Source organism: Hemicordylus capensis, chromosome 14, assembly GCF_027244095.1.
Source record: "Hemicordylus capensis ecotype Gifberg chromosome 14, rHemCap1.1.pri, whole genome shotgun sequence".
In the NCBI taxonomy this organism is placed as follows: Eukaryota; Metazoa; Chordata; class Lepidosauria; order Squamata; family Cordylidae; genus Hemicordylus; species Hemicordylus capensis.
The window spans coordinates 19,813,683-19,841,045 of NC_069670.1; the positions used below are offsets into that span (position 1 = coordinate 19,813,683).

The 27,363-nt window shown below is 44.1% G+C and overlaps 2 protein-coding genes and 1 long non-coding RNA gene across 8 annotated transcripts in view; 1 reads left to right on the forward strand and 2 right to left on the reverse strand.

Moving 5' to 3' along the window:
- LOC128337303 (uncharacterized) overlaps positions 1 to 6,312 on the reverse strand; it is a 20,318-nt gene extending 14,006 nt beyond the window's left edge. For all 3 annotated transcript variants that reach the window (XR_008312226.1, XM_053278112.1, XM_053278110.1), the window contains exon 1: positions 6,183 to 6,312. Coding sequence is in view for 2 of the 3 variants with exons in the window: in XM_053278112.1 (XP_053134087.1) it covers positions 6,183 to 6,246 (64 nt within the window). In the remaining variant the exon portion in view is untranslated. The remainder of the gene's footprint in view (positions 1 to 6,182) is intronic.
- LOC128337307 (uncharacterized) lies at positions 4,279 to 9,851 on the forward strand. The gene is made up of 3 exons (XR_008312236.1): positions 4,279 to 4,411; positions 6,163 to 6,303; positions 9,749 to 9,851. It is a non-coding gene; the product is annotated as an uncharacterized LOC128337307 (long non-coding RNA).
- On the reverse strand, positions 7,844 to 27,016 carry LOC128337301 (uncharacterized). Of its 4 annotated transcripts, none has more exons than XR_008312225.1 (6): positions 26,273 to 26,826; positions 24,609 to 24,926; positions 23,890 to 24,024; positions 20,675 to 20,727; positions 19,292 to 19,460; positions 7,844 to 8,011 (listed from the first exon to the last, which is right to left on the reverse strand). XR_008312225.1 is itself a non-coding variant. In XM_053278108.1 (6 exons), the coding sequence occupies exons 1-6, from the start codon at positions 26,972 to 26,974 to the stop codon at positions 19,365 to 19,367; spliced, it is 975 nt and encodes a 324-aa protein (XP_053134083.1). In that variant the 5' UTR covers positions 26,975 to 27,016; the 3' UTR covers positions 18,381 to 19,364. The 4 variants fall into 4 exon arrangements, 3 of the variants coding, with proteins under 3 accessions (XP_053134083.1, XP_053134082.1, XP_053134084.1); XM_053278108.1 differs by lacking the exon at positions 7,844 to 8,011 and adding an exon at positions 26,935 to 27,016 and having other exon boundaries at positions 18,381 to 19,460; positions 26,273 to 26,605; XM_053278107.1 differs by lacking the exon at positions 7,844 to 8,011 and having other exon boundaries at positions 18,381 to 19,460.
- Between the last annotated feature and the right edge of the window lie 347 nt (positions 27,017 to 27,363).

Genomic DNA, 27,363 nt, shown 5'->3' on the forward strand with positions numbered 1-27,363 from the left:
GTTCTCTTGAAGTAGTTTTTTATAGCTACTTGACTTTGTTGGTTAACCACGCTGGCATCCGCGAAGATTATCTGCAGCTTTCCCCCCCTTTTGTCTGTGGTACATATTCCGTCTCGGCTTTTCTTATCATGGTTTTAGGAAACTGTGAGGCCTCTTGAAGTGTTCTCAGCTCCGTTTTATCGTCCTTTCAATGAGTTCTCTCAACCTTGAAAAGTTTCCTCTTTTGAAAGTAAAGATGCTTACACTTTCTAGGCAACTTTCCACCTACACAGATATCAGATTTGATAGCACTGTTGAATTCTGTATGACATGCAAAATCCATGCCAGAGCCGAACCACTGCTCCTGGTTAAGTGCAGGATCACTTCTGTGACCAACCTTCCAGGGTATGGCCATTTCTTGCATCCTGAAGTTTTGTCTGTCTTTCACAACACAAATGCAACCCTGTCAGGGGAGGGAGGGTCAAAGTTGTGGTGTTTGGGGTTAATCCATTCCTTGAACCAGACCAGCTTCTGAATGGGCTTCAGTTACTTGTATTCCAGTCCTGGAGTAAAAGGTAAAGTGTGCCATCGAATAGGTTTCAACTCCTGGCAACCACAGAGCCCTGTGGCTGTCTTTGGGAGAATACAGGAGGGGTTTCCCATTGCCTCCTCCTGCGCAGTATGAGATTATGCCTTTCAGCATCTTCCTAGATCTCTGCTGCCCAATATAGTTGTTTCCCACACTCTGGGAAACATACCAGTGGGGATTCAAACTGGCAACCTCTGGCTTGATAATCAAGTCATTTCCCCACTGTGCCATTAGGTGGCTATACCCTGGAGTAGAGGCGGGGATAACTAAGAGCCAGCAGCAAGAGCACTGAAAAGCAGTCTGTACTTGCCTCTCTGTATATTATTATTATTTCTTGTTTACACAGTCAGACAGGTGTTCTTGACTGGTTTGTTTTATCCAGACATCGAGTCCTTCCAAGGACCTGGGATGCCTGAATTTTATTGTCAATTGTTATAGATATCGTCGCAGAATATAGGCTATTCCCAGTAAAGCTGCTTTTTGTAATTGGCTGATGGTGATTTCTATGACCCCTATGGTGTTGAGGTGCTCTTCAAGGTCTTTTGGAACTGCACCCGCCCTGCCAATGACCACTGGGATTATTTTGGTCTTTTTCTGCCACAGCCTTTCAATTTCAATTTGTAGATCTTTGTATTTGGTGATTTTTTCTATTTCTTTTTCTTCTATTCTGCTATCCCCTGGTATTGCTATGTCGATTATTTTGACTTTTTTTTCTTTCTACTTGACTACAGTTATATCTGATGTATTGTGTGGCAGATGTTTGTCTGTTTGTAGTCGGAAGTCCCATAATATTTTTACATCTTCCTTTCCTTCAACTTTTTCAATTTTATGGTCCCACCAATTTTTGGCTACAGGTAGCTTGTATTTTTTGCAGATGTTCCAGTGTATCATGCCTGCTACTTTGTCATGCCTTTGTTTGTAGTCAGTCTGTGCGATCTTTTTACAACAGCTGATTAGGTGGTCCACGGTTTCATCTGCTTCTCTACAAAGGCGGCACTTGCTGTTTGTTGTGGATTTTTCAACTTTTGCTCTTATTGCATTTGTTCTTAGTGCCTGTTCTTGTACAGCCATTATTAAACCCTCTGTTTCTTTCTTCAAGTTGCCATTCTTAAGCCATTGCCAGGTCTTGGTAATGTCTGATTTTCCACTTATATTGTGCAAATATTGACCATGCAGTGGCTTATTTTTCCTTTTTTCTGCTCAGTTCTTGACTTATTCTTTCTTGTAGGCCTGCTTTCTTTCATTGGTGTTGAATAGTTTCGCATTATTGACCATTTGAAGTGCATCTTCTTCACTGTCCTTGATATATTCTTCAAGGCCTCTTTTCTCCTCCTCGACTGTTTGATGGACTTGCAGCATTCCTCTTCCACCTGAGCTGCGTGGGAGGTATAGCCTATCGACATCACTGCGGGGGTGCAGAGCATGATTGATGGTCATGATTTTCCTGGTCTTACGATCTAGCGTCTCTAGCTCTGCCTGGGTCCAGTCTATTATTCCTGCAGTGTATCTGATAACAGGTATAGCCCATGTGTTTATGGCTTGTATGGTGTTCCCGCCATTGAGTTTGGACTTGAGGATTTTTCTAAGTCTCCTGCAGCCCCGTTTGGGAGGGAGATCGGTCAGCCCCGCTGCATTGGCAGTGAGACCCAGAGTGTTTCTCCCGGCCTTTAAGGCAGGAAGAGTCACTCCAGCCATGATGCCAATGCAGAGTGGGCCGATTACAGCCTCAAACAGGACCGCATGGCCCCGTTTGGGACTGAAATAATGCCCCCCATGTCTGACGTCAGATGCAAGGGGCGTGTCTGGGACTGCACGCACGGCCCCTGATTGGTGGCAGCCCAGGTTCTTTGAACTCATTCACCCAATGGTGGCTCTTCCCCTGGCCAATTGGAAGTTTACAATGGAAGGCACCTAGCGTCCACACAGGGCAACTCCCTGACCCTGGGATGGGATGGGAGGGTGGGTGGGTGCAGTGCTTCCACAGCACACACACACACACACACACACACCCTACACACTCATGCCTCCACCTGTTTGAAGCTGATTTGGGCTGCTATCTATTCAGTGTGAATGTCCCCATTTTCTCCCTAGGCAGCTTGGCTTTTGGTGCTTGGGTTCACCCAGCAGGGACTGGTTTCAGATTGTGGTATTTAATAGATGAGTTGCAACTTCGTGCTGTTCATTGCTGGGTTTGTGTCCCACGTACTAGGTGGAGGAACGAGACCTAGACCTCTTAAGTTGTAAATAAGCCCTGATAAATGAATTGTATTCTATTCTATTCCTAAAACTTCCTTATTGTAAATAGGATTTCTGTGTATAGAATGCTGGCTGGTCTCTCTGCAGGGTCAAATGTTCATTCTCGTTTTTCTGTTTGAAACCAAAAGTTTCACATTTGGTTTAGCAGTTTCTCAGTTGATTTTTTTTTTGGGGGGGGGGGAAGAGATTTTTTTTAATGGAGGGGATTTTTGTGCGTTCTGGTTGGGTGGGTTGAGGAACTGTTGGGCCAGAGAAATGTATATATAGAGGAAGAGTCCGGGAAGTCAGGCACAGCTGAGCTTGGAAGCTTTGAGAGAAAGGTCTTGGACAAACATCAGTCAGAGTGAGTCCAGAGTGAGTCCAAGAGGGTGGTCCAGAGGAGTCAAGAGTCTAGCAGTCATCAAGAAAAAGAATCTGTCTGCAGTGGAGTTGACCCATCTGCAGAAGAGAAGTTGTGAGAGAATCCTTCTAGCTGAAATCACTGGAAGAAAAGGAAGGGCCAGGCTGGACAATAACCAGGGCAAGAGACTGCCCAGCAAGCCAGAAGCTGAAGGAAGAAAGTACAGAGGACTCTGAATAGGAACCAGCAGGGCACTTTCCAGATTGGACCCTGCAACAGGGTCACGTTGGATCTCAGAAGTGTGCTTCCACACTTCCTGCGCTGTGACACCGCAGCCCCTCCGCGGACAGCAGGGTGCCGTTCACATTGCCAATGCCTTGTCTCGAATTTAATTGCTGCGATATAGAGCTAGGACGTCATATATCCGGCATAAGGAAGCTGCTGTTTTTTCGGGTTGTTAGTTGCTGCAAGACTGCTCCCCCTGCTGTTCACATTTTCAATGCGACTTGCCTGAACGGAGGCATTTTGCTGCTGTTGAGCAGCTAGGCTGGAAAGTATAGAGCTAGGTAGTGACTGCATTTTTCCAGCTTTTTCTTTTCCCTGACTAGCTCTGTAAGTAACTGTTTTGAGTTTGTATTTTTTGCTGCAAAAGTAATGTTTTTGTTGAACTGATTTCCCTCCCTAAAAGTAAACTTTCTGGTTATATAAAAATTAAAGGCTGGTTGATTTGTCTCCAACCCATGCCTATAAAGCCTTTCCACACTACTAGAGGGTTTTGGTAATTTTTGAACGGCTGTTGCAATGGATTCAGCTCTACAAAATGTCTACTTGGTGGCGGCAGCAAAAGGTTAGGTGGAATAGACAGTGATCTCGGTGATCTTTTAGATGCCACCAAGCCAAGCCCCTCCCATGGCTAGTGGCCCTTGAGTTTGCTTTGGCTGCAGCTGACCCTTCTGTGTTGCCTGAACCCATTCCTGTGCTCCGGTCCTTTAAGCCCAACACCGTGGATCATAGAGAGGGAATTCTGCTGAGCCCTAGACTGCCCAACACCATTGTTCTTCCCAGGGTCCTCCAAGTCATCTGGTTGGGATGCTTCTCCCCTTCCCTGAGAACATGCAAACAGAGGTTGGGCAGGCAGGACCAACCTGTGGAAGGAATAAAATCCTCCTCTCCATAGCGTGGGCTTTTGGGAGGTGGGATTGTCACCACAAGGTCAACATCCCTGTGACAGCGGGGTGTGGTAGAAGGTCTGTCTCCTGGCAAATATCTTTAAACAGCCCAGATGAGGGGTGGGTGAATGAGGAAGTCACATGGTGTGGGGGCACCATGTAAAGACAGAGGTGCGCCAGTTTGTCTCCTTCTCTGGAGGCTTTCTGTATGCTGTGTGATTGACCCTTCTCTTGTCTTCACCCTAATCTGTCTGGCTAAAGAGGGTGTCCTTCCCTCTGTGTGTTTGCTTACAGAAGGATGACAGGCAGGGAACATAGGAAGCTACTGCATACTGAGTCAGACCATTGGTCCATCCAGCTCAGTCTTGTCTGCACTGACTGGCAGCATCTTTCCAAGGTCATGGGCAGGAGTCTCTCCCAGCCCTACCTGGAGATGCTGCCAGGGAGCAAACCTGAGACTTTCTGCATGCATGAATTCATGTTCCACACAAGGGTATTGTAATGACAATATAAAACAGGACTACTCAAGAGAAAAAAGTTTCTAGAAAAATACTAGTTTACTTCTATGGTTTCTAGTACAGCATATATAGGAATTATAGCATAGACAAAGCTTCAGACCTCAAGACACAGTATTGATTGCACAGGATTGTAACAAAGACCGTTTCAAGGAGCATAGGGTCATGAACAATTGTACTTACAAAGTGAAAAAGGAGCTGAGTGAAGGAGCCCAAAGGTGACCTGAATCTGGATTTGACTCCCTTTTAAAACCTAAAAATTCTCCCGTCGATGCAGACCCATAACCTGGAGCAATACACCAGCATGGCCATCCTCTCTTTTATTCACCACTAGTGATCACGGACCCATTTGTTGACTGCTGTGTTCTGTCCTATCAGATTATTAATCTGATAATAGATTAATAATGCATTCATTATTTCTTTAACATATTTTTATACCATCCAAAGGGGTATTTTAAAGGAAGAGAGCGCCACTCCTGGCCACGCTACAAGCACAGCGCTGGCTGATTTCCCATGCCTCTGGGGTCGGGGGGGGGGGTCTGGGGGGCATCTGGGGGGTGGGGGAGCACCGCAGAGGCAGCACCTGGCCCGACACTTGGCTCCCTCCTCGCCTGCCTCCTCCCCTGGCTGTTCCTGAGGCTGACCTTTTCTGTGCCTACCTGGCCATTCTAGGGCTCAATTTAGTCTCAGCCTGGCTGGATCGAGCTACAGGGAGCTTGTCCCCAGACCCCAGCGGTTCTATTCCTCAAATTACCACCCAGCCTGCACTGTTCCTGCCAAGCTGTGACCTACGTAACTCAGCTGCACACCCAAGAACAGAACAGAGTCGGTGGAAAAAAACCCCAACAGTGGCCAATGCGTTGCGAGCAAAAAATTCCTACTCAGCCCCCTGAAAGGCAACCAGTCACTAGACCCGCTCTGCACCAGGGAAAGGAGGGTGGGGGACACCTGGCCAGGACTGAGAGTTTGGGGTGGGACCGTGCAGCAAACAGTCCAAACCCCGCCCCCTCCCAGTCTCAGCCAATGGGGCTGCTTTTTGGCCTCGTGCAGAGCGTGGCTGGGACAAATCTCCCTCCTCTCTGCACGAGGCCAAGGGGAGGGGCATTCTGCAGTCTATCAAGGCCATCCATCAATCATCACTAGGCCTTGCCTTCAATGATTCGCCTGACCCCTTTTTTCCTTTCTTCTCTGTAAGAGGCCCCCACATCTTGTGGCCATCAGCACTGTCCATTCATTGTGGGGTGCAATGAGAAGAAATGCAATGGAAGGGGGACCTGATGCATTGTTATAATTATTTGTTTATTTACCACTTAGGATGTGATTATTGATATTACCTGGACGGGAAGGGCAGAGCCGAATCCAGACGAAGCTCAGGAGAAGAAGCAGCAACGCCAGCATGCCCCTGACAACCAAGGGTATCTTGTAGCTTGTGCAGGGATCTTCAAAATCTTGAAGGTCTGCAGGGGAAGCTGCAAAAAAAATTATTGATTGAATGTATATACCACCTAACATTGCATTCGCTAGGCGGTGTACAGAATTAAAGCATAGTATAATAGAAAACATTTAAAATTCATAAAAAGATTTAAATCATAGATAAACATGCATTAACATTTAAAGATTCTTTTTCAGTTAAAAGCCTGGGAAAACAGGTACGTCTTCATTGTCCTCCTGAAAACAAAAAGAGAAGGAGATGCTTTTATTTCAGCAGGGAGAGAACTCCAAAACCCTGGGGCAGCCACAGAGAAGGCCCGGTCTCGAGTTGCCACCAAACAGGTTGGCGGCAACCATCACCTCTCCAGATGATCAGGCAACAGAGTCCACGACAGAGAAGGCGCTTATCATTTATCACTGCCGTCTCCCGCACAGTATGCCTTTCAGCATCTTCCTATATCGCTGCTGCCCGAGATATGAATTACCCATAGTCTGGGAAACATTCTAGCAGGGATTCGAAACGGCAACCTTCTGCTTGTTAGTCAAGCATTTCCCCGCAGGAGGAGAGGCCTGCAAACAGCCTGCAGAGGGGGCTGAGAGTTGGAGCTGGAACTAGATTTGGAGACAATTTTGTACAAAACTGACCACCTATGCAAAGCACAGTGCTGTAAACCGGTTTATGCTGCATTACTGCATAAACCAGCCATTTATGCTGTGAACGGCCTAGAGACTTCGGTAGTGGGCAGTATACAAATTTATTAAACAAACAAACAGTGCTGATTCTTCCTCAAGAAACAGAAACTCCAGAAGTGGAAACTTCCCACCAGTCAGGGAAAGGAGAGCAAAATAGCAACAATTTATCATACATGAGACTTAAATTGCTTTTGAACACTGCTAGTTAATACTTGAGCATTGCGCCTATGAAAGACAGGCATTTGTAATGTAAATTCTGATCAATGTAGGCTTTACTTTCACAGGACCCTCCTAAATGAATCAAGAAAGAAAAACCCATATTTTTGGTGTAAATCTGTATTTTACACATATTTTAGCCAGCGTGGTGTAGTGGTTAGAGTGCTGGACTAGGACCTGGGAGACCCAAGTTCAAATCCCCATTCAGCCATGAGACTAGCTGGGTGACTCTGGGTCAGTCACTTCTCTCTCAGTCTAACCTCCTTCACAGGGTTGTTGTGAGGAGAAATTTAAGTATGTAGTACACTGCTCTGGGCTCCTTGGAGGAAGCGTGGGATATAAAATGTAAATAATAATAATAATATTTTTCCAAAGCAAAAGTATGTATTGTTTATTTTTCCATATAAACCGCTTTAAAAACTTTGATTGAAGAGTATTATATAAAAATTTGTAGTCGTCGTCGTCGTAGTATTTTTATGATGGCAAATCCCCATGGAAAATCACTCACATGTTTTGGATGCATTAAATCTGTGACTCTTCTTCATGCTCCTGCCAGAAGAATTGAACCTGACTTCACATGTGTAAAGCTCCCTGCTCATCTCCAAGTTCATGGGAAGGGAAAGGAGACTGATGAAGGTTAAGGAGCTGCTGTTATTTCTCGCCAAAAGAGTCCGTCCCTCTTGCTGGAGATCTCCGGAGATGTTCCAGGTCACCTGGACCGAGTTGGACGCTCCATGGACCACGCAAGCGAGATGTTTGCTCTGCACAGACTGGGATGCTGATGGGGGCAAATGCATCACCCAAGTGCTCGGGGTGTAACTGTCTGAGGAGGGAAAGGAAGCAGAGAGTTCGATAAGGGCAGAGAATGAGATAAGAGCAGCCGGAGTGGTACAAATCTGTGTTCTCTCCAGGCAGAGATTCCAGTACTTTGACTTACTGCTTGCTTCTCAAGAAGGGCTTTCAGGAGATATTTAGCAATGCCCCGAATAAACTATAGAGAATTACCCACTAGTGTAATGACTAGACAGTCAGATTAGGAGTGGAAAGGCCCAGGTTCTGATCACCATTAATAAAGCTCATATGGTGACATTGGGCACCACTCTCTCGCAGTTTAACCTACATGGCAGGGCTGGTCAGATAAAATCAGAGTGAAGAGGGGTGTGTTTGCTCTCCTAAACTCCTTGAAGGAAGAGCAGGTTATACATTGAACGAGTCATTTACAAGAATTCATGAGGGGCAGGCAGGGCGAATTCTCACCCTGTTGAGCTCGGAAGGCACGGACAGTGTGGCCAGGGCCAGAGTGGGGTCTCCACGGGATTCTTGGCATGAGGTTTTGGCCACACCTGAGCAACCTCTGGCATTTCAGTGCCAAAGGCTTCCTCCACACACCACCGGTGCCTAGGATTGTACTAAGACTCCCTACCAGTCAGAACATGATCAAGGCAGCCTTGAGGAAAACATGAGTTTTGAAGGGGGATCTGATGAAGAGAGAGAGATTCTGGGAGGCAATTCCTGGAAATTAGGAGCTGCAAGGGAGAAAGGAAGCCACCTAATGGCGCAGCGGGGAAATGACTTGACTAGCAAGCCAGAGGTTGCTGGTTCGAATCCCCACTGGTACATTTTCCAGACTATAGGGAACACCTATATCGGGCAGCAGCGATATAGAAAGGAAGATGCTGAAAGGCAACATCTCATACTTTGCGGGAGGAGGCAATGGTCAACCCCTCCTGTATTCTACCAAGGAAAACCACAGGGCTCTGTGGTCGTCAGGAGTCGACAGCGACTGGAGGGCACATCTTTACTTTTACTTTTAAGGGAGAAAGGACAAAAGCATTTGAGGAAGTAGGAGAGTTCCAGGTTGTCAGTGAAGGATCTGGTGGAGTGAAGGTTGTTGACAGGGATGTACTGGGATAAGATGGAAAAATATGGGAAGGGAGGGAGACCATAGAGAGTGTTGAATGAAGGACAAAGAGCTTCTTTGGTGGAAATGGGCAGGAAACCAGCCGAAGGAATTAAGGCTTCAGCTGATACCAAGAAGAAGACATTTGAATGCTTCTGTGGCTGAGGTCTGCATACAGAAGAAGAGAGCTGTAATATGATAATGGAAATTATCACTTTCATGATAATGGAAAGTCAGGGAGGAAAAGGCACCACCTTCATGCTTTCCAAAGACTCACATCCTCTCCCAGGAAGACAAGAAGCACTTTGGTCAAGAGCTTTCAGCCACACCTCACTAAGAATACTTTGATGGGGGACAGTGCCTAAATGTAACAGATTTGGGGACTTGCACCTGCACGCTTCATTAGATTCACCCAACAGGTGATTCTAATGTTCTGCTTCTTCTTATTTTCTGGGCTGTTTATTTTTAATTCATTAATAGATTTGAATTTTTAACATTTGTACTGTTTTAATTTTTTAATACATATGCAGTGTTTCAGTATGTTGTCAACCTCCTTATTTTTAAAAAAATGAAAATTGATATATGAATGTAACAATAAAATACATTTAACAATAAACAGCTGGTCTGTTTCTGACCACTGACCACTCTCTCCTCTTACAGGAAACTGCAACTCCATATTCTATATAGGGATATCCTGCATCATCACCATCCTTCTATTAATCCCACCATTTATCCTGATCATCAGAAAGCATTGGGACAGAGGTAATGCTTTTGTGAGATAAATTACGTTCTATCCAGCCAATGTTCCAGAGAAAGTCTCCTCCTCCTCCTCTTCTTCTTCTTCTTCTTCTTCTTCTTCTTCTTCTTCTTCTTCTTCTTCTTCTTCTTCTTCTTCTTCCCTTTCCCCACACAGGGCATGGAAATCAGCCAGCTAATCAGATACTCATGAGGGAAATCCCACAGGTAACTTGCATCCTTGGATACGGAGTTGTCAAAAAGATGTGCTATGCCATTCTTGGTAGACATCAGTGAAAGGCTTTGGACAACCCAGTGACTGAATGACTGGAGGAGGATTCAGCTAGGGCTAACGAAGGAGCGGGGAGAGGGCAGATAGGGATTGTACATATGCTGACTAGAGAGTCATTGGACAATGTCAGATCAAGTGTTGATTCTCTTCTATTTAGCAGGGGGAGGGCAACTGGCCCTATCCAACCCCAGCACAGTATCCCTCCAGTGGCAGTTGCTGGTATCTGCCTTTTGTTTCTTTTTTGATTGTGGTCCCTTTGGGGATTAGGGACCATCTTATTTATGCATTGTTTATTTTTCTATGTAAACCGCTTTGAGAACATTGGTTGAAGAGTGGTATATAAATATTATTATTATTCACCTTTGTCGTCGTCGTAGACTAGGCATATAAATGGCCACTTGTCTGGCTGCCTGTGGCAAGGGAAAATGGGACTCAGACAACCAGGTATTGAAGGTTTTATAAACTGGAGGAGAGTTCATCTTTCTCTCTTCTCACTTCCTTCCTTCCTTTCTTCCTGCCTTCCTTTTTTCCTTCCTTCCTTTCTTTCATACTCTTGATATCTCAGAAATAATGACAAGACATATGGGTGGGAAAGTGAGAAAGGAAATATGTTTATGGGCTGGTATTTATTTATTTATTTGTTTGTTTGTTTATATTTTTCATTTAAAATATTTTTACCCTGCCCCTCCAGTACAATACTGCTTGGGGTGGCTCACAACATTAATAAAATAGGTACAATGTAAAATAAAAAAAATCAATAATTTCAAATTAAAAGTGATTAGTAAAAAGCTAAAAACTGAGAACCATTAAAACAAAAGAACCTGCCAGATATAAGCAGCAGATAAAACCTTTTAAAGCCTCTTTAAAAAGATGTGTTTTTAACATCTATGGAAACACTTGCAAATTTGTGCAAAGTACTCTTTCAGTCTGCAATGCACCACTTCTGAATATTTATTGAGTTGTAAGCTGCCTTTTGAGTGGAATTTGGCTTCTCCAGGATGAAAATGAACAATAGCAACCCAAGTTTTTGATGCTGAGTGTTATGAATGTGACAGAGAAAATGTTCTTGCAAAAAGCAGTTTTGATTGAATCACACAGATGCAGGAGACAAAGAATTTAGCATCCTTGGGTGAGCGTGGCTTTAACCTTTTTTCCCGCTTGCAGGCTGAATACACAGAAGTGTGTTACAAAAACTGAAACGTTTAATATGGAGCGATATCGTCTACTGGTAACACAACACATCATTTTTAGAAAAAGGGGAAAGTTGACTATGTTGAAATTTGCTAAATGTCAATCCTTGTATTAAATACAACTTTTACTATATTAATAGTGTCCATGTATTCCTTGCTCAGCAGACTCTAATGCCCAAGCTATATCTGCCATGCAGTGTCTCTGTGCATGTGTACAAAAGGGGGGTTGGTTTTCACTATGGAGCACTCTGCTTGCTATCTCAGCCTCCCAGTCTCCCCATTGATGGTCTACCAGTTTGTCATATGTCATTCAACTCTTCAGATGTTTTCCTTGAGAATCATCTTCTTATTCCCATCCTGATTTCCTGTAGGGAAATTCAGCTGGGCGTAGCAAATGCAAGGGGGGGGGAATCCTGTGAGTAGTTTTATGGTTTAATTGCAACCTGCCCTACCCTAAAAGCACGGGAATCAGGGTTCCCTCTAGCAGGGATTCCCAGGTGTTATTGACTACAACTCCCATAATCCCCAAGCAAAAGCCACTGCAGCTAGGGATTCTGGGAGTTGTAGTCAACATCTGGGGATCCCTGTTAGAGGGAATACTGGTCGGGATGTATAGCAATGAATATGTACATTTGAATCAGGTCTAAATCTATAGTCTATGTCATTATGTACATATATGTACTTGTAGTTATGTAGTCTATGTACATAGTTATTGCTATGTAATAAGGTCTATGTACATTTGAATCAGGTCTAATCTATCTAAAAGCCAGACTCTAAGCCGCACTGGCTTGATTCCAATCAGTGGAGCTCACAACTGCATACATGGTGTTCTTCCATTTTATCCTCACAACAACCCACTGAAGTAGGCTCAGTTGAGGGATAGTGACTTGCTCATGTTTCTACATGGGTCAGGGAGGATTCACACCTAGGTCTTAATAGACCAAATCCAACATTCTGCTCACTACACCGTAGGCACACCAATCAGTTGTGAAATGTGGTATGAACGACTTTTCACAAGAGATTTGAAATATTTTCAGTTATCAGCTGTGTACCTCTGAGCAAAGGTAAAGCTAAAGTGTGCCGTTGAGTCGGTGTTTACTCCTGGCGCCCACAGAGCCCTGTGGTTTTCTTTGGTAGAATACCAGAGGGATTTACCATTGCCTCCTCCCGCGCAGTATGTGATGATGCCTTTCAGCATCTTCCTATATCGCTGCTGCCCGATATATGCGTTTCCCATAGTCTGTGAAACATACCAGCAGGGATTCGAACTGGAAACCTTCTACTTGCAAGCATTTCCCACTGCGCCACTTAAGATGATGTGGTACTACCTTACTTCATATAAGCTACATCCTCTCCCCACATAATAAAGGTAACAACACTTCCCTCCTCTTGAGAAGAGAGGACCCTTTCCCCTTTATCTCATCAGGAAAATATTCTTCTCTGGGCCCAATCATGGTTGGTGGAAGACCAATAAATTGTACCAGGCAAGGCACACTCAGATCACACTAAGGCCTAAAGTAAGGATGCAATTATTTGTCAATTAACTGGGAAATTACTTGATTAAAGTGTTCTTGATTGATTGAAAATGTGTCCCCAAGTAATTAAGCAAGGGTTTTTAAAAAATAAAAAATGTGAATGACTTTTATACTAGCATGTTGTTTACCTAAATCCAAGACTAATGTTTTGTTATTTGTTTTAAGTTCTTTGAAGTTAGAAATTAGGGTGGGGGTTCATCTTAAATTCAGAGTTCTCTTCCTTTTGGATGAATACGGTAGCAACACAGCTGGTAGGGGCTGTCTTAGAAGAGGCATTCGCTTTGTCTCCCACACAGGAAGGAATGCCTCTCCTAAGATGGCACCTGTTGTGCCATCTTGCACCATCTAAAAACTAAGAAAGGCCCTATTTCAATACACCTATTGACAAATATATGAAGATTTAATAAATTAATTTATTAAGACTTATACAATTAATGGATTAAGATTTCTGTAAACAGGCAACTGTCCTAGGTGGACCATCCTTGTAAATGCTGCTTCCTGTGAATGATGGACAAACTGTATTCCTGCCTAAATGAGGCAGGAATTTAGGGCGCCAATTAGAACTGGGATTGTTTTGGATTTCTTCTGCCACATCCTTTCAATTTCAATGTGTAGATCTTTGTGTTTTGTTATTTGTTCTATTTCTTTTTCTTCTATTCTGCTATCCCCTGGTTTTGCTATGTCGACTATTTTAACTTGTTTTTCTTTCTTCTCGACTACAGTTATATCTGGTGTATTCTGTGGCAGATTATTGTGTGGCAATTATTAGTATTGTGTTATTGTGTGGTTAATAATAATAATAATAATAATAATAATAATAATTCTATTTTTATACTTCCCTTCCAAAAATGGCTCAGGGCAGTTTACAAAGTGAGATAATAAATAAATAAGATGGATCCCTGTCCCCAAAGGGCTCACAATCTAAAACGAAACATAAGACTGACACCAGCAACAGTCACTGGAGGTACAGTGCTGGGGGTGGATAGGGCCAGTTACTCTCCCCCTGCTCAATCAATAAAGAGAATCACCACGTGAAAAGGTGCCTCTTTGCCAAGTCAGCAGGGGTTGCTAACTTGGAATATATTTTCTGGGGTCAACACAGATGTGTCATCAGAAAAATTAGTGGTGTTTTTGGTAACTGCGGCCAGGTCAGCTATAGCCAAGCACTGGAAAAATCAAACCATGTTGATGGATAACTGGCATAAGCATCTATGGCATATTGCAGTATTAGAAATGTTCAGAGACAGAAATTGGGTCTCGTGCAAATCAGACTGCAAATAACTCTTTTTATGTTATACGGTTAGATTTCATTCATTACACCAATTGGGAGAATTATGGTTGCCTTCTTACCCCAAATAATATTAGAATGTGGATGGATAGCTGAATTGGGGTGTGTTGTGTGATGTTTTGCCGTTTGTGTTTGCATTAATTCTGTTTTGCATTGTAAATTTTCTTCTAATAAAGTTTAATTACAAAAAGAAAAAAGAAAAGCAGTATATAAATATTCATAGTAGTAATTAACTTATGCAGTCTATCACCACAAGATATCACGGTGGCCGCTTTCATAGACGGAAGAAAAAGAATTAATCAAGTTGATGCAGTTGGTGACTATTACCCATGATAGGAAGGCAGGGACGTGAGAAGGAGCCTTCTACTGAGTCAGACCACTGGTCCATCTAGCTCAGTATTGTCTACCCAGACTGACAGAAGCTTCTTCAAGGTTACAGTCAGGAGATCTTTCCCAGGGTTCCCCATGTTGATAGGGCTTGAATCTGGGACCTTCTACACAGAAGTACGGAGCTATGGCTCTATATCCTAAGGAGGATTTCTTACAGCACTCACATGTAGTCACCCATCCAGATGCAAACCAGGGCAGACCCTCAGCCACTGGTCCTCAGCCACTGGTCTGTCCCCATTGTTTTTCCCTCAGAGATCTGAGAGGCTTGAGAAAGCCAAGCCTTTCCCCGATATGCAGGTTTCATTGACTGACTGCGAGGAGGACGCCATGAAAACCTTTCTCCACAAGACAATGTGTCATTCATTCAGTCATTCATTCATCGAAGCAACTACGAGCACTCCTTTTCTCCAGAGATATGGTTAGGCAGCCTCCACCAACTTTGCCTTGTTATCGTTCTGGATCATAGGGGATTTTTTTAGATCACTGGAAGCTGCCCTTGCCTGGTGAATTGACAGTGCTGGCAGCCGGCTGCTTCATTTGGCTTCCTCCGAGCCGAATGACACAGAAGTGTCTGGCTTCACACCAGATGGGGTTTCTCCATGGGATCCAGTGCCATGGGGTGGCCTCTGGCTGAGATGTCCTGAAAAGGGGAATTCATTGGAGTTGACATCTCTTGGCAGCTACAAGCTATGATGGAGCCTCCATGGAATGTCCTTGGGGGGCCATTTTGCAGGGGTGGTGGAGGGAATCCTAGTAATAATAATAATGCACTTTGTTTGTTAGCCACTCCATAGCCTCTTGTTCTCAGGGTGGCTCACAACAGCCCAACAATAAAAGCTTCCAGTCAAAACACGGAACACAAAACAAACAAATCACAATACAAAATAGAAAATACAATACAAAATATTTTAGAACTGTTTTTTGGTTTTTTTAAAAAAATAATTTTGCAAAGCCTGCTTGTGGGCTGTGAGCAAAGGTGGTGGCGGACACACCGTGCTAACAAATGGCCGCCTCGTATCATTACATCTGTGCCATTTGTATAAACGGCATCACACCACAGCAAGTCCATTGTTTCCAGTGGGCTTACGCTTTTGCCTCCCCGTTTGGATGCATGTTGCCTTTGCGCGGTTGCACGACTTAAATTACGTTACTGGGCTGGCGTTCTGTTGTGTTGCATGGCAGCCTTATGGGGTTTAAAAAAAAACAAAATTAAAACTATGAAAACAGGATTACAATGCTAAACAATATAGATCCAGACACAGACAGCAAAACATCATAAAACAAACCTCAACTCATGAGTCCATCCACACTCTGAGATTGTCTGTGGTAGGAAAACAACCATAATTCTCCCTATTTGTGTGAAGAATAAAATCTGACCACATTCTATAAAAAGAATGACTTATTGTCTGGTTTGCACAGCACCAAATCCTATGGGTTAGCTTTTCTGAGATCGCGATATGCCATATGTTCTTGGACCAGATGTCCCTCAACAAGGTTTGATTTTTCCAGTGTTTGGCTATAATTCACCTGACAGCACTTCCCACAAACACAATTAATTTTGGGGATGGCGCATCTGTATTGACCTCAGAGAATACATTAACTGATGCCTGCTGAGGGCACCATCCTATGACCTGTTTTGTAATTCTACACATCTCCGTGAAAACCTCTGTCCCAAAGAATGAGACCCTAGGACAGGTACACCAGAGATTGCCGGGGTCTGTCTTGTATTTCTTTTTAGATTGTGAGCCCTTCGAGGACAGGGAACCATCTTATTTGTTTAATATGTATTTATTTGTTTGTTTGTTTAATATTTATTTATTAAGCCACCTACCTAATGGTGCAGCAGGGAAATGACTTGACTAGCAAGCCAGAGGTTGCTGGATCGAATCCCCGCTTGTATGTTTCCCAGACTATGAGAAATACCTATATTGGGCAGCAGCGATATAAGAAGATGCAGAAAGGCATCATCTCATACTGCACGGGAGGAGGCCATGGCAAACCCCAGCTGTATTCTCCCAAAGACAACCACAGGGCTCTGTGGTCGCCACGAATCAACACCGATTTGACGGCACAACTTTACCTTTACTTTAAAGGGGAAGTGAAGGGGAGAAAGAACTAAAGGGGAGAGAAAATGAACAGGGAAGTTCTCTGAGTCTGTCACATGTGCTGATGAATGAGTCTTTGGATAATGCCATGTGATAAGGCTTGTAAACAGCCAGGTAACCAGACTCTGAAGGTTTTAGAAATTAGAAGATAATTGGTCCTTTATGTTCTCTTTCAGACCTCTGATATGTCACCCAAAATGAGACATGTGGATGGGCAGGTATGAAAGGAAATGTATTTATAGGCTGGTAACATCTATGGATACATTTGCAATGTTGTGCAAAAAACCATTTTTTCCGCAGTGCATCACTTCTGAATATTTCTTTACTTGTTAAGTCATCTTTTTAGTTGAACTTGCCCAAGATGGAATCCAGGATGAAAATGACCAATAGCAATTTGAAAACAAGCAGAACTCTTGTTGATGCTGGATTATTCGAAAGTGAAAGAGAAAACGCTCTCGCAAAAAGCAGTTTGTTTTTGATTGTACAGATGAAGGAAACAAGGAATTCAGAATCCCTGTGAGTGTGATGGTGACATTTTTCTTTCTTGCAGACTGAATATGCAGAACTGAGTTGCAAAAACTGAAAAGTGATTCATATGGAGTGATATAGTCTGCTGGAAAAATAGCACATCCTTTTTTGGAAGAAGGGAATAGAGACAAGCGTACATTCCAGAACTGAAGACCTTTAATTTGCTCAATCCGGATGCTTATATTAAATACAACTTTTGCTATATTAATAATGCCCATGTCCTCATTCTCCAGCATGCTCTAATGGCCAAATTATATGTGCCGTGCATTGTGTGTGCACGCATGTGTATGAAGGGGTTTTCAGTGGCCTCCTCTCTTGAGCCCTCTGCTTTCTACATAGGCGTAACTATGCAGGGGGGGCACGTGCCCCGGGCGCCACTTGGCAGGGGGCGCCAAAAAGTGCCCCCGCCGATTTGCCGGAAAATTTTTTATTTTATTTATTATTATTATTATTATTATTTTTTTTTTTGCAGAGCAGTCCCCCTCCCCCAGTCCCGGCGCCCCCCCCCCATTGGCATTACTCATCCAGCACTGGGCACCGCGGCGTCTTCATAGTCCAAGTCTCTGACTCTCACTCCCCAGCGCGCCCCACCGCCCCGCCACCAGTCGCGCATGCGTCGAGAGGAGGACACGCACCAGAGCAAACTTCCTGAACAACTCCCTCTTCTGAACAACTTCCTGAACGCCCGAACCAGTTCCCCTTTTTGCTCATTCAAGTCCTTCCTCCCCTATAATCTAACCACGTTTTAACTGAAAAGGTTCAGGGAGGGGGAGATGGGGGGATGATCTCTCATGAGATGATCATGAGATGATCTCTCCCTTCCTGGACTTTTTCATTATGTAATGCAAGCTAATTTAATTATATGTCATCATCAAAATGGATTAGCTGTTTCAGCCCATCAGGAAAGTCTAAACCTCCGCCGATTTAATTAACCAGACTGAAAATCAGATGAACAGAGAATGTTTTAATGAAAGGTGGTATATAAATTTAACAATAAGTAAAACTATCATTAGGAGCAATTAGCGATTACTTAAACATTGGTGCTGCCAAGCAATTTGTAAATAAAACTTGAAGCCCTTTGAAAATAAGCTGGAATTAATTGTAGGTTGGGCAGGGGGTGAAAGTATATACTTCTAAACATTTATTGTTAAATTTATATACCACCTTTCATTAAAAACAACCCCAAAGTGGTTTGGTTTTAGTCATGGATTTTAATTTTAATTGCTCTTTTTGTCAATGTGATGAAGATTAGTTAAATCTGAGTGGTCTTAGGCAACCAATGTTGCATCTGAAATGCCATTTCATTTTTTATTGTCATAAATACTCTCCAACCAATTTAAATAGCAAAGGTGTATATTATTGCTTTATTCAATTGCAGGGAATCTCAAAAAAGCAGGATTTGCAACTAAGGCAGTGCATATCTTCTCTAAAATGGCCCTTTTATAGTTTTTCTAACTTTGAAATCGTAACATAAAACAAAGCATAAATGCATAAATGCTTCCCCCTCCATTTGAAACCTTTTCTGGTGTAAATAGCGCGCGGTTTTGGAAAAGGGGAGTCTTTCTTTAACAGCGGAAGAATAAGGAGTCTTTAGCACTATCACCCTAGTCCCTCGAATTACTTTGGAGTCCTTGGTTTTCGTTTTGTTAAAATACAGTCACTCACAAGGGAAAGTCAGGAACAGAACCAGGGCGTGAGGGAGGGGCATCATAATCATAATAATCATCATTGCATCATAATTCTGATGTTTGCGATACAAGCCAACTTCACAGGGTTGTTGTGAGGAAAAACCTAGGTATAATGTAGTATGTATCATCATTGCATCATAATTCTGATGTTTGAGATACAAGCCAACTTCACAGGGTTGTTGTGAGGAAAAACCTAAGTATGTATTGCATTTTGAAATTTTTGGTAATTTTTGTAATTTTTAAAATTTTTAAAATAAAAGTTTTCTGAAACATGTGTGTCAGTCAGATGTATGTTGGGGGGGCGGTGGAGGGGACGCAATTTCAGTGCTTGCCCCGGGCGCCGTTTTCCCTAGTTACGCCTCTGGCTTTCTATCCCCCTAAAATGTCAGTTTCTATGTCCCTTTGGTCGTCAGCTCTGCCCTCTGGTTCTCTAAAAAACAACGCAGGAGCACCTGTTGAAGATTTTCTTCTTCTTCTTCAGCAGTTCTCTCCCCATTGACTGTCTCCCAGTGTGTCGTATGTCCTTCAGATCTTGAGATGTTTTCCTTGAGAAGCTCGCCTCTTCTTATTTCCATCCTGGCTTCTTGAAGGGAAATCCAGATGGGCGTAGCAAATGCCTTCCTGTTTTATCAAAAGGGGGTGGGGGGAATCCTGTGATTAGATTCATGATTTAATTGTAACCCACTCTATCCTAAAGATTTGGGGTCGGGGGGTGGCGGCATTGGACACACACTGGCCTCATCCGCACGTAACTGGTTCCTTTCTACTCCCCTCAATCCCGCCCCCCACTCTCCTGTCTGAATTCGGACGTAACGGAATTCGGACACAACTCCCTCTCTGCAGTCAGCGACACTCTACAGAGAGGAGGGGGAACTGGCTGTGTGGGCGTCCTTCTTGACTGAAGGACAGCCCTGGCAGCCAATAGCAGCCAGAGCAAGGGAGGAGCGAAGAGTGAAACTGCAGCTCCACATTCAGACATAACCCTGGCCCCGCTGAACCTGAGGTACAGGCAGTGAAACTGACATTTTGCATAATCACACATAAGTTGCATAAGTTCAAGAAATGAAAAATATGTAATAGAATGGGTTTTTTTAAAAAAGTGCTAGGAACAAGGAAGTAAAAGTGAAATGTGTAGGATTTCAATTTCAAGCATTAATTTTTTTTAACCAGTTACCAGATATGGTAAATTTGAATCACAGTAAATGTGAATCTGAGAAAGATCTAATGCTTCTCTTGGGCATGATGTTATTTTTGAATAAATGGTCTGATTATTGAGGGTGAGGAAGCTGTTCCGAACAATCACAGTTCAAATCTGAGGGTTATATTCACAATTTCTGCTAGAAAATTCCAAAAAACTAAAACATTTTCCCCAGCATGTTCTGGTGTAAAACGTAGTCCATTCAGCTCATTTCAGTGGCAGGCCTGAACGTGCAAAATTTGGTGTCTGAAGGATACCAAATCGGGAAGTATTGTACAAACCCACCCACAAACTCTTCAAAATATACAGTAGATGTAATACAATACTCATACAATTAATACATGTATTAATACTCATACAATTAATTAATTAATTGATTGATATTTCTTTAACCCTTTAATCTGCCTAGAGTCTTTAGAGGAGGCGGTATATACGAAATTTCAAATAAACAAATAAATAAATAAATAATCAGGCAATTGCCCTTGTTAAATGTACATTTAGTCTTCCTGCAGGTGAAGAAAGATTATGCAAACTATTCCTGTCTAAATGAAACTGCATTTCAGAAAGAGCATAAAAGGGGCTCATATGAATGCACCCTTCAAAGCTAGAGATTTTTCCCCAAAAAAGGGAGGCATACCTGTAGTGTCTCAGACTCTAAGGCTGGAGGTTCAGGTATCCTGTGCTGGAATCCTTGAGGAACAAAAAGGAATGAATAAGAGAGCCAATTAGAGGGTTAATCTCCTCCTCGTTCCATTTTTTTAACCTGAGAATGCATTTGACTCAATGGTGAGTACAGGAAGGCCTCGTTAATCATGGGCCCAGCATTTGCAGTTTCACGTATCCTTGGCAGGTAATTAACACCTAACCTCAGTATGTAGTACACCGCTCTGGGCTCCTTGGAGGAAGAGCGGGATATAAATGTAAAAATAATAATAATTTGACTCAATGGTGAGTACAGGAGGGCCTCGTTAATCACGGGCCCAGCACTCGCAGTTTCACGTATCTTTGGCAGGTAATTAGCACCCAACCTCAGTATACCCAATGTTAAAACTGGTGAAAAAAATGAGTTAAAACCGCGTGTCTGCAGATTGGAGGCAGCCGGATATGGCCACGGAGGTCATTTCCAACCACCGCTTTGTTCAAAGGAGTCATTTTGTGGCTCATTTTGTTTTTAAAAAATATAAAAATCATGATTGGGGGTGGAGGATTTTGACACTTTGGGGGGCATTGCTGGAGTATGGACTACAGCAGGACACTTTGTTTTGCATCTCCCCCCCCCCATTTTTGGCCCATTTCAGAACCGAACCCCCGTGATTACATTGCCTGTAACGAGCCAGTATTCGTGGATAACTTATGTGCAGCAATGGCGGGTAATAGAACCCCCGTGAATACAAAGGTTTTCCTGTATGCCGAAGATGTAAAGACCTGCCATCTTGTTTCCAAAGACAGCCTCTTAGAGGCCTCTTGGAGGATCACAAGCAGGGCATAAAGGACATGTCCTCCCCCCATTGATATGCCCCCAGCATCTGATCTTCAGAGGTAGACCATCTCTAAGCATGGTGTCCTGTTCCGGCCTTAGCTTCTTGGCTAACGGTTCTGTAGCAGAGGTGGCGGCTATAGATATGGGTCCGCGGGAGTCTGTTCTCATAAAAGCACGAGAGAGAAAATTCTTCAGCCAGCCAAGCAACACAGACTCTGTCCCAACAGCCAGCAGATTCAGGTTCCCTAAGCAAGGAAGAGGAATCTACCGCGTTCCTGCCACACCCAAGCCCTAAACTGTCTGGCAAGCTCTGGGCGGATAAGGCAGGAAGTTCACCTGGAGTGGATGGTCCCTAGTTAGGTCTCTGGGAACATCGAAAGCTGCCATATATCGAGTCAGACCCTTGGTCCATCTAGCTCACTCTTGTCTACCCAGATTGGCAGTGGCTTCTCCCAGGCAGGAGCCTCTCTCAGCCCTATCTGGAAATGTCAAGGAGGGAACTTGGAACTTGCAAGCAGGCAGGTGCTCTTCCCAGGGGAATATCGTACGTAGTGCTCACCCATGTCGTCTCCCATTCAAATGCAAACCAGAGTGGACCCTGCTTAGCAAAGGGGACAAGTCATGTTTGCTGCCACAAGACCAGCTCTACTCCTAAAGCTCCTCCTGAACCTCAATTGAGGTGCTGCCCTTCAGCCCTCAGCAAGCTCGGGTGAGCCCTGACCTCTGCCCTCAGAAGTCTCTGCCTTGCCTAGGCTGAGCGCTGTCCCAGGTCATGGAGAATGCCTCCTGGCTGTGCCATCCGGGCCCTGATGCAACCTGCTCACTCATCAGTGGAACTGAACCATGAAAGGCTTGCTCAGCGGCGTATCACCTTGTCTCAGCCTGGCTGGAACAGGATGGAGGGAATCTTCCATGGCTGGGCAACGTGATTGAGCGAGTGATGGCCTCTCAGCTCCAAGAAGTTCTGGATGATGCAGACTATCTAGATCCATTTCAAACTGGCTTTCGGGTGGGCTATGGGTTCAAATCCCCGCTAGTACTATATCGGGCAGCAGTAGGAAGTCACTGAAAGGCATCATCTCATACTGTGCGGGAGGAGGCAATGGGAAACCCCTCCTGTATTCTACCAAAAACAAACACAGGGCTCTGTGGGCGCCAGGAGTCAAAATCAACTTGAAGGCACACTTTATGGGTATAAAAATATGATAGATAGATAGATAGATAGATAGATAGATAGATAGATAGATAGATAGGCAAGCAAGCTCCGTGGACTGTCATGGAGCAAGCATGAATTATCCACTTTGCTAAGTAGAGTCTGTCTTGGTTTGCATTTGGATGGGAAACCACATGTGAGCGCTGTTAGATATTCACCTTAGGGGATGAGGCCATAGCAGGGGGTCATTCCCTGGCATAAACTCCAGGAAGAGCTAGGAAAGACTCCACAAGCTGGTCTTGTGGTAGCGAGCATAAACTGTCCCCTTTGCTAAGCAGGGTCTGCCCTGGTTTGCATTTGGATGGGTGACTGCATGTGAGTGCTGTAAGAAATCCCCCTTGGGGGATGGGGCTATAGCTCAGTGGTAAAGCATCTGCTTGTGTGTAGAAGGTCCCAGATTCAAGCCCTGGTAACAAGGGAAACCCTGGGAAAGATCCCCTGCCTGTAACCTTGAAGAAGTCGCTGCCAGTCGGTGTGGACAGTACTGAGCTAGATGGACCAGTGGTCTGACAAAGTAAAAGGCTGCTTCTTACATCCCTGTCTTCCTATAATGATAATAATAATAATTATTATTATTATTTATTATTATTTCTTCGATTTCTATACCAGCCTTCCAAAAATGGCTCAGGGGGGTTTACACAGAGAAATAATAAATAAATAAGATGGATCCCTGTCCCTGAAGGGCTCACCATCTAAAAAAAGAAACATCAGATAGACACCAGCAACAGCCACTGGGGGGATGCTGTGCTGGGGGTGGATCGGGCCAGTCACTCTCCCCCTGCTAAATAAAGAGAATCACCACGTTAAAAGGTGCCTCTTTGCCCAGTTAGCAGGTAAATGGCCAATGGGTAATTGCCATCAGCTGCATCAACTTGAATAATTCTTTTTCTTCCATCTATGTAAGCGGCCACAACGACATCTTGTGGCGATGGACTGCATAAGTTAATTACTACTATGAATATTTATATACCGCTTTTCAACAAAGGTTCCCAAAGCAGTTTACCAAGAAAATATGATAACAACTAAAGATGGCTTCTTGTCCCCAAAGGGGCTCACAGGTAATTGTGGGCATTGTGAGAAGAAAGGCGAGGGAGACGGAGGGAGTGGGTGGCTATAATAATTTCTAATTTGCCACTTAGGAAATGATAATTGATCTTACCTAGACCAGAAGGGTGGAGCCGGATCCAAAGGAAGCTCAGGAGAAGCAGCAACATCGCCAGCAGGCCCACGACCACCAGGGGTATTTCGTAGCTTGTGCATTGATCAACAGAACCAGGAGGGTCTGCAGAGGAAGCTTGAAAGGGAGAGAGACAAAAGGATTTTTCACTTAAGAACTGATGCGATTAATGGGTTTATATCCTTTTCCCATCTCATCAGCCCAGAGGTTCCTACAGACCTTGACAGCTGTTGATGGAAAAAACCCAGAATTCGGTCTTGCTCCCTGTTTGAATCTCAAAGTACAAGGCAGAGGCTGTTCAGAAGGCATCTTGCAGAGGGGGCCAGTGGAGCTATGGGGACAGGCACCATTTTTCTGCAACACCAAACGCTTCACTAGACACAAATCAAGAGTGCTGTTTCCTCCCAAGGAAAGAAAAGCTTTAAGAGTGGGCTGCAACTTCCACCAGTCAGGGAAAGGTGAGCAACACAGCAAAAAGTTTTCATGCAGAAGGTGTAAACTGCTTTTGAACCGCTCTTGCAAAAAATTGTAGCACTGCTTTTGTGATAGAAGGGAATTTGTAATGCAGATGAGCATGCTGGCCAACACAGGCTTTACATTTGCATGACAGGTTTGACTGCAGCATTAGCTCCTCTACTGGGTAGAAACGGCTAGTATCTTTAAGGCTTTATGATGGCGGAGACACATGCAACATCCCTCACCTGCAGGGAACGGGGCACTCTTCTTCACACTCTTGCCGGAAGAATTGAACCTGACTTCACAGGTGTACAGCTTCCCGCTCGTCTGTGAGTCCACCATGGGGACGGAAAGAAGATTGATGAAGGTTAAGGAGCCGCTGCTGTTTTTTGCCAAAAGCGTCTGTCCCTCTTGCTGGAGCTCTCCGGAGATGCTCCAGGATACCTGGACCAAGTTGGACGCTCCATGGACCACGCAAGCGAGATGGTCGCTCTGCACAAACTCAGGTGGTGGATGAGCAGATGAGAGCAAAAGCATCACCCAGGTGCTCGGGGTGTAACTGTCTGAGGAGGGAAAGGAAGCGGAAAATTCAGTAAGGGCAGCCACATTGCTTCAGATCCGTGTTCTCTCCAATCTCCCATCTCCAGATTTTCCCCTGCTTGGATTTCAAGCCATGTTAGGGGGACCTCAAGGGCATCCTGTCGCTCAAGAGCTTCCGGATGGTGTCATCACTAGACTGCTGCCTTAGGTGTGGGAAGTCCCAGGTTCAAATCCCTGCTCCTGAAGCTCATTGAGTGCCCTGTGGCTGGACTCTCTCCCTGCCCCTAACCTACGTCGCAAGGTTGTTGTAAGGATAAAAGGAGAGCCATGGGGGAAATTTATGCTGGCCTGCAGTTCTTGTTGAAAGGGTGAGTTACAAATGTAAGTGATGGTTTTTATTATTATTTAATAAAATTATATTTATTATTATTATTTATTATAACCGCAATTAGTGATGGGAAGGAGCATAAGGCTGCCATGTGAAAAAGAGCGCAGATCTGTATCTTTAAAAATACACAGAAGAGGGAATTTTGGCAGGTGCAGCTTGTCATGCAGGGGGAAGAAAAGCTGCACCTGTTGGAATTCCCTCTTCTGTCCCCCCGCTAACTGAGCAAAGAGGCCCCTTTTGAATTGGTGACTCCTTATATTTAGCAGAGGGAGAGCAACCGGCCCTATCCAGCCCCAGCACAACATCCCTCCAGTGGCTGCTGCTGGTGTCAATCTTATGTTTCTTTTTAGACTGTGAGCCCTTTGAGGACAGGGAGCCACCTTTATTAATTTGTTCTCATTTGCTTTATGGCAACTGTTTTGAGAACATTTGTCAAAAAGCAGTATATAAATACTTGTTTGTTTGGTTTTTTTTGTTTTTTTGTTTGTTTTTTTCATATGGCAGCCCTAAAGGAGCAGGGTAGTCTCATTCTGCTTTGAGCTTCCAGGAAGCCGTGAGCACTACGGCCAGTCAGGGAGGCCTTGGGCTCTCCGGGGCCCTCTCCATTTGCCATACGAAAAGCTTCTTCCACACATGAAAGCAGTGTCTTCTGGAAGAGAGCTCAAAGGTGGCCTGCCATGCACAATGCAGTCTTGCAGATCAGTGTTGCCATTGCGGGTCCAGTGGGCTGGGGAGACCACAGCATTGCGAAAGCTAAGCACAATGTTTTTCACTCCTGGCTTTTAGTTCACATCTCCTCCGGAATGTGAGCTCCAGATGAAAACCTGCTCACTCCCTTTCTATGGGACAATACAGTACTGCAAACCCTCCTGCAACAGCCAGATATGAATTTAACACAGTACGATAGATAGATAGATAGATAGATAGATAGATAGATAGATAGATAGATAGCCATTGCAACACTTAGCCAAGCTGCCTTACCTCCAACAATCAGTGAAGATCCATTGCTGAAAAGCATGCTGCTGTACCTATTTTGAGCACACAGATATAGGCCAGAATCTTCCCTTTGGACTTTGGGGATTTCCAATATTAATTTTCTTCCGTCAGTTCTGCAGCTGTATCTTTCTGCACTTTTCTCATCAATACAATTCTCAATTAAAGGTATAAATTCACCATTTTGTCTTTTATACCAATTGTAGGAATGTTCATAATCTTTTATTTCAGCTGTAGACGTGCACGATATCTCCGCCTTCTCCCCAATACCCACAAATTGAAACCGCTGGGTCTGATACAGCGATAATTGTGCAAGCAAGCCTGGGGAGAGAAGCACAAGAAGAAACATTTCAATCTGTAATTTTTCAAATGCAAACCTCCTTCCACCAAAAAATGCATTTAGAAAGCAACAGAATCCCTGTCTGGGAATTCCTAGATTTTTCCAGGCTGCCACAGATGAAGACAAGAGAAACATGGCAATTTTCCTGTGCAAAATTTGCACAGTCTTAACAATTTCAGCCTGTGCAAAATATTTCATCTAAACCGCAGCAGAATCCTCCCAAAGGGTTAGTGCACACTGAAATCAACCAAGCCAGTTTCTCAGATGCAAAGCATTAAGATCCAGGTTAGATCGTAAGACACAATGTTACCTGTGGAGGACAACATGAAGAGGCACTTGGCCAATAGCATTGCTGGAGGCAGCAGCACCCAGAAACACCAGCCCCAAGTCCACATCTGGTATGTGCAGCTTCAAGGAAGGAGTCTTGTACATGACGCACATTTCTTGTAATGGAACACCTCCATGTGGGCGGAACAGCATGTGGGAGGAACACCTCCATGTGGGCTGGTTGCCATTGAGAGAGATGAGTGAGGCTTCACTCCTAGGCAGACCCTGAGCTGGAATCAACTAGGGATGTTTAAGAGAACTCTCAGGACGCAGGGCAAACGAAAGTCCAATTCACCAGTGACTTCTTCAGAGCCCAGAAGCTGAAAGGAACTAGATGTTTTTATCCTCTGGGTGGGATTCTTCTGCTTGCTCTGCAAAATAAGTATGTTTAAAAAGCAACTTTCAGCCATTT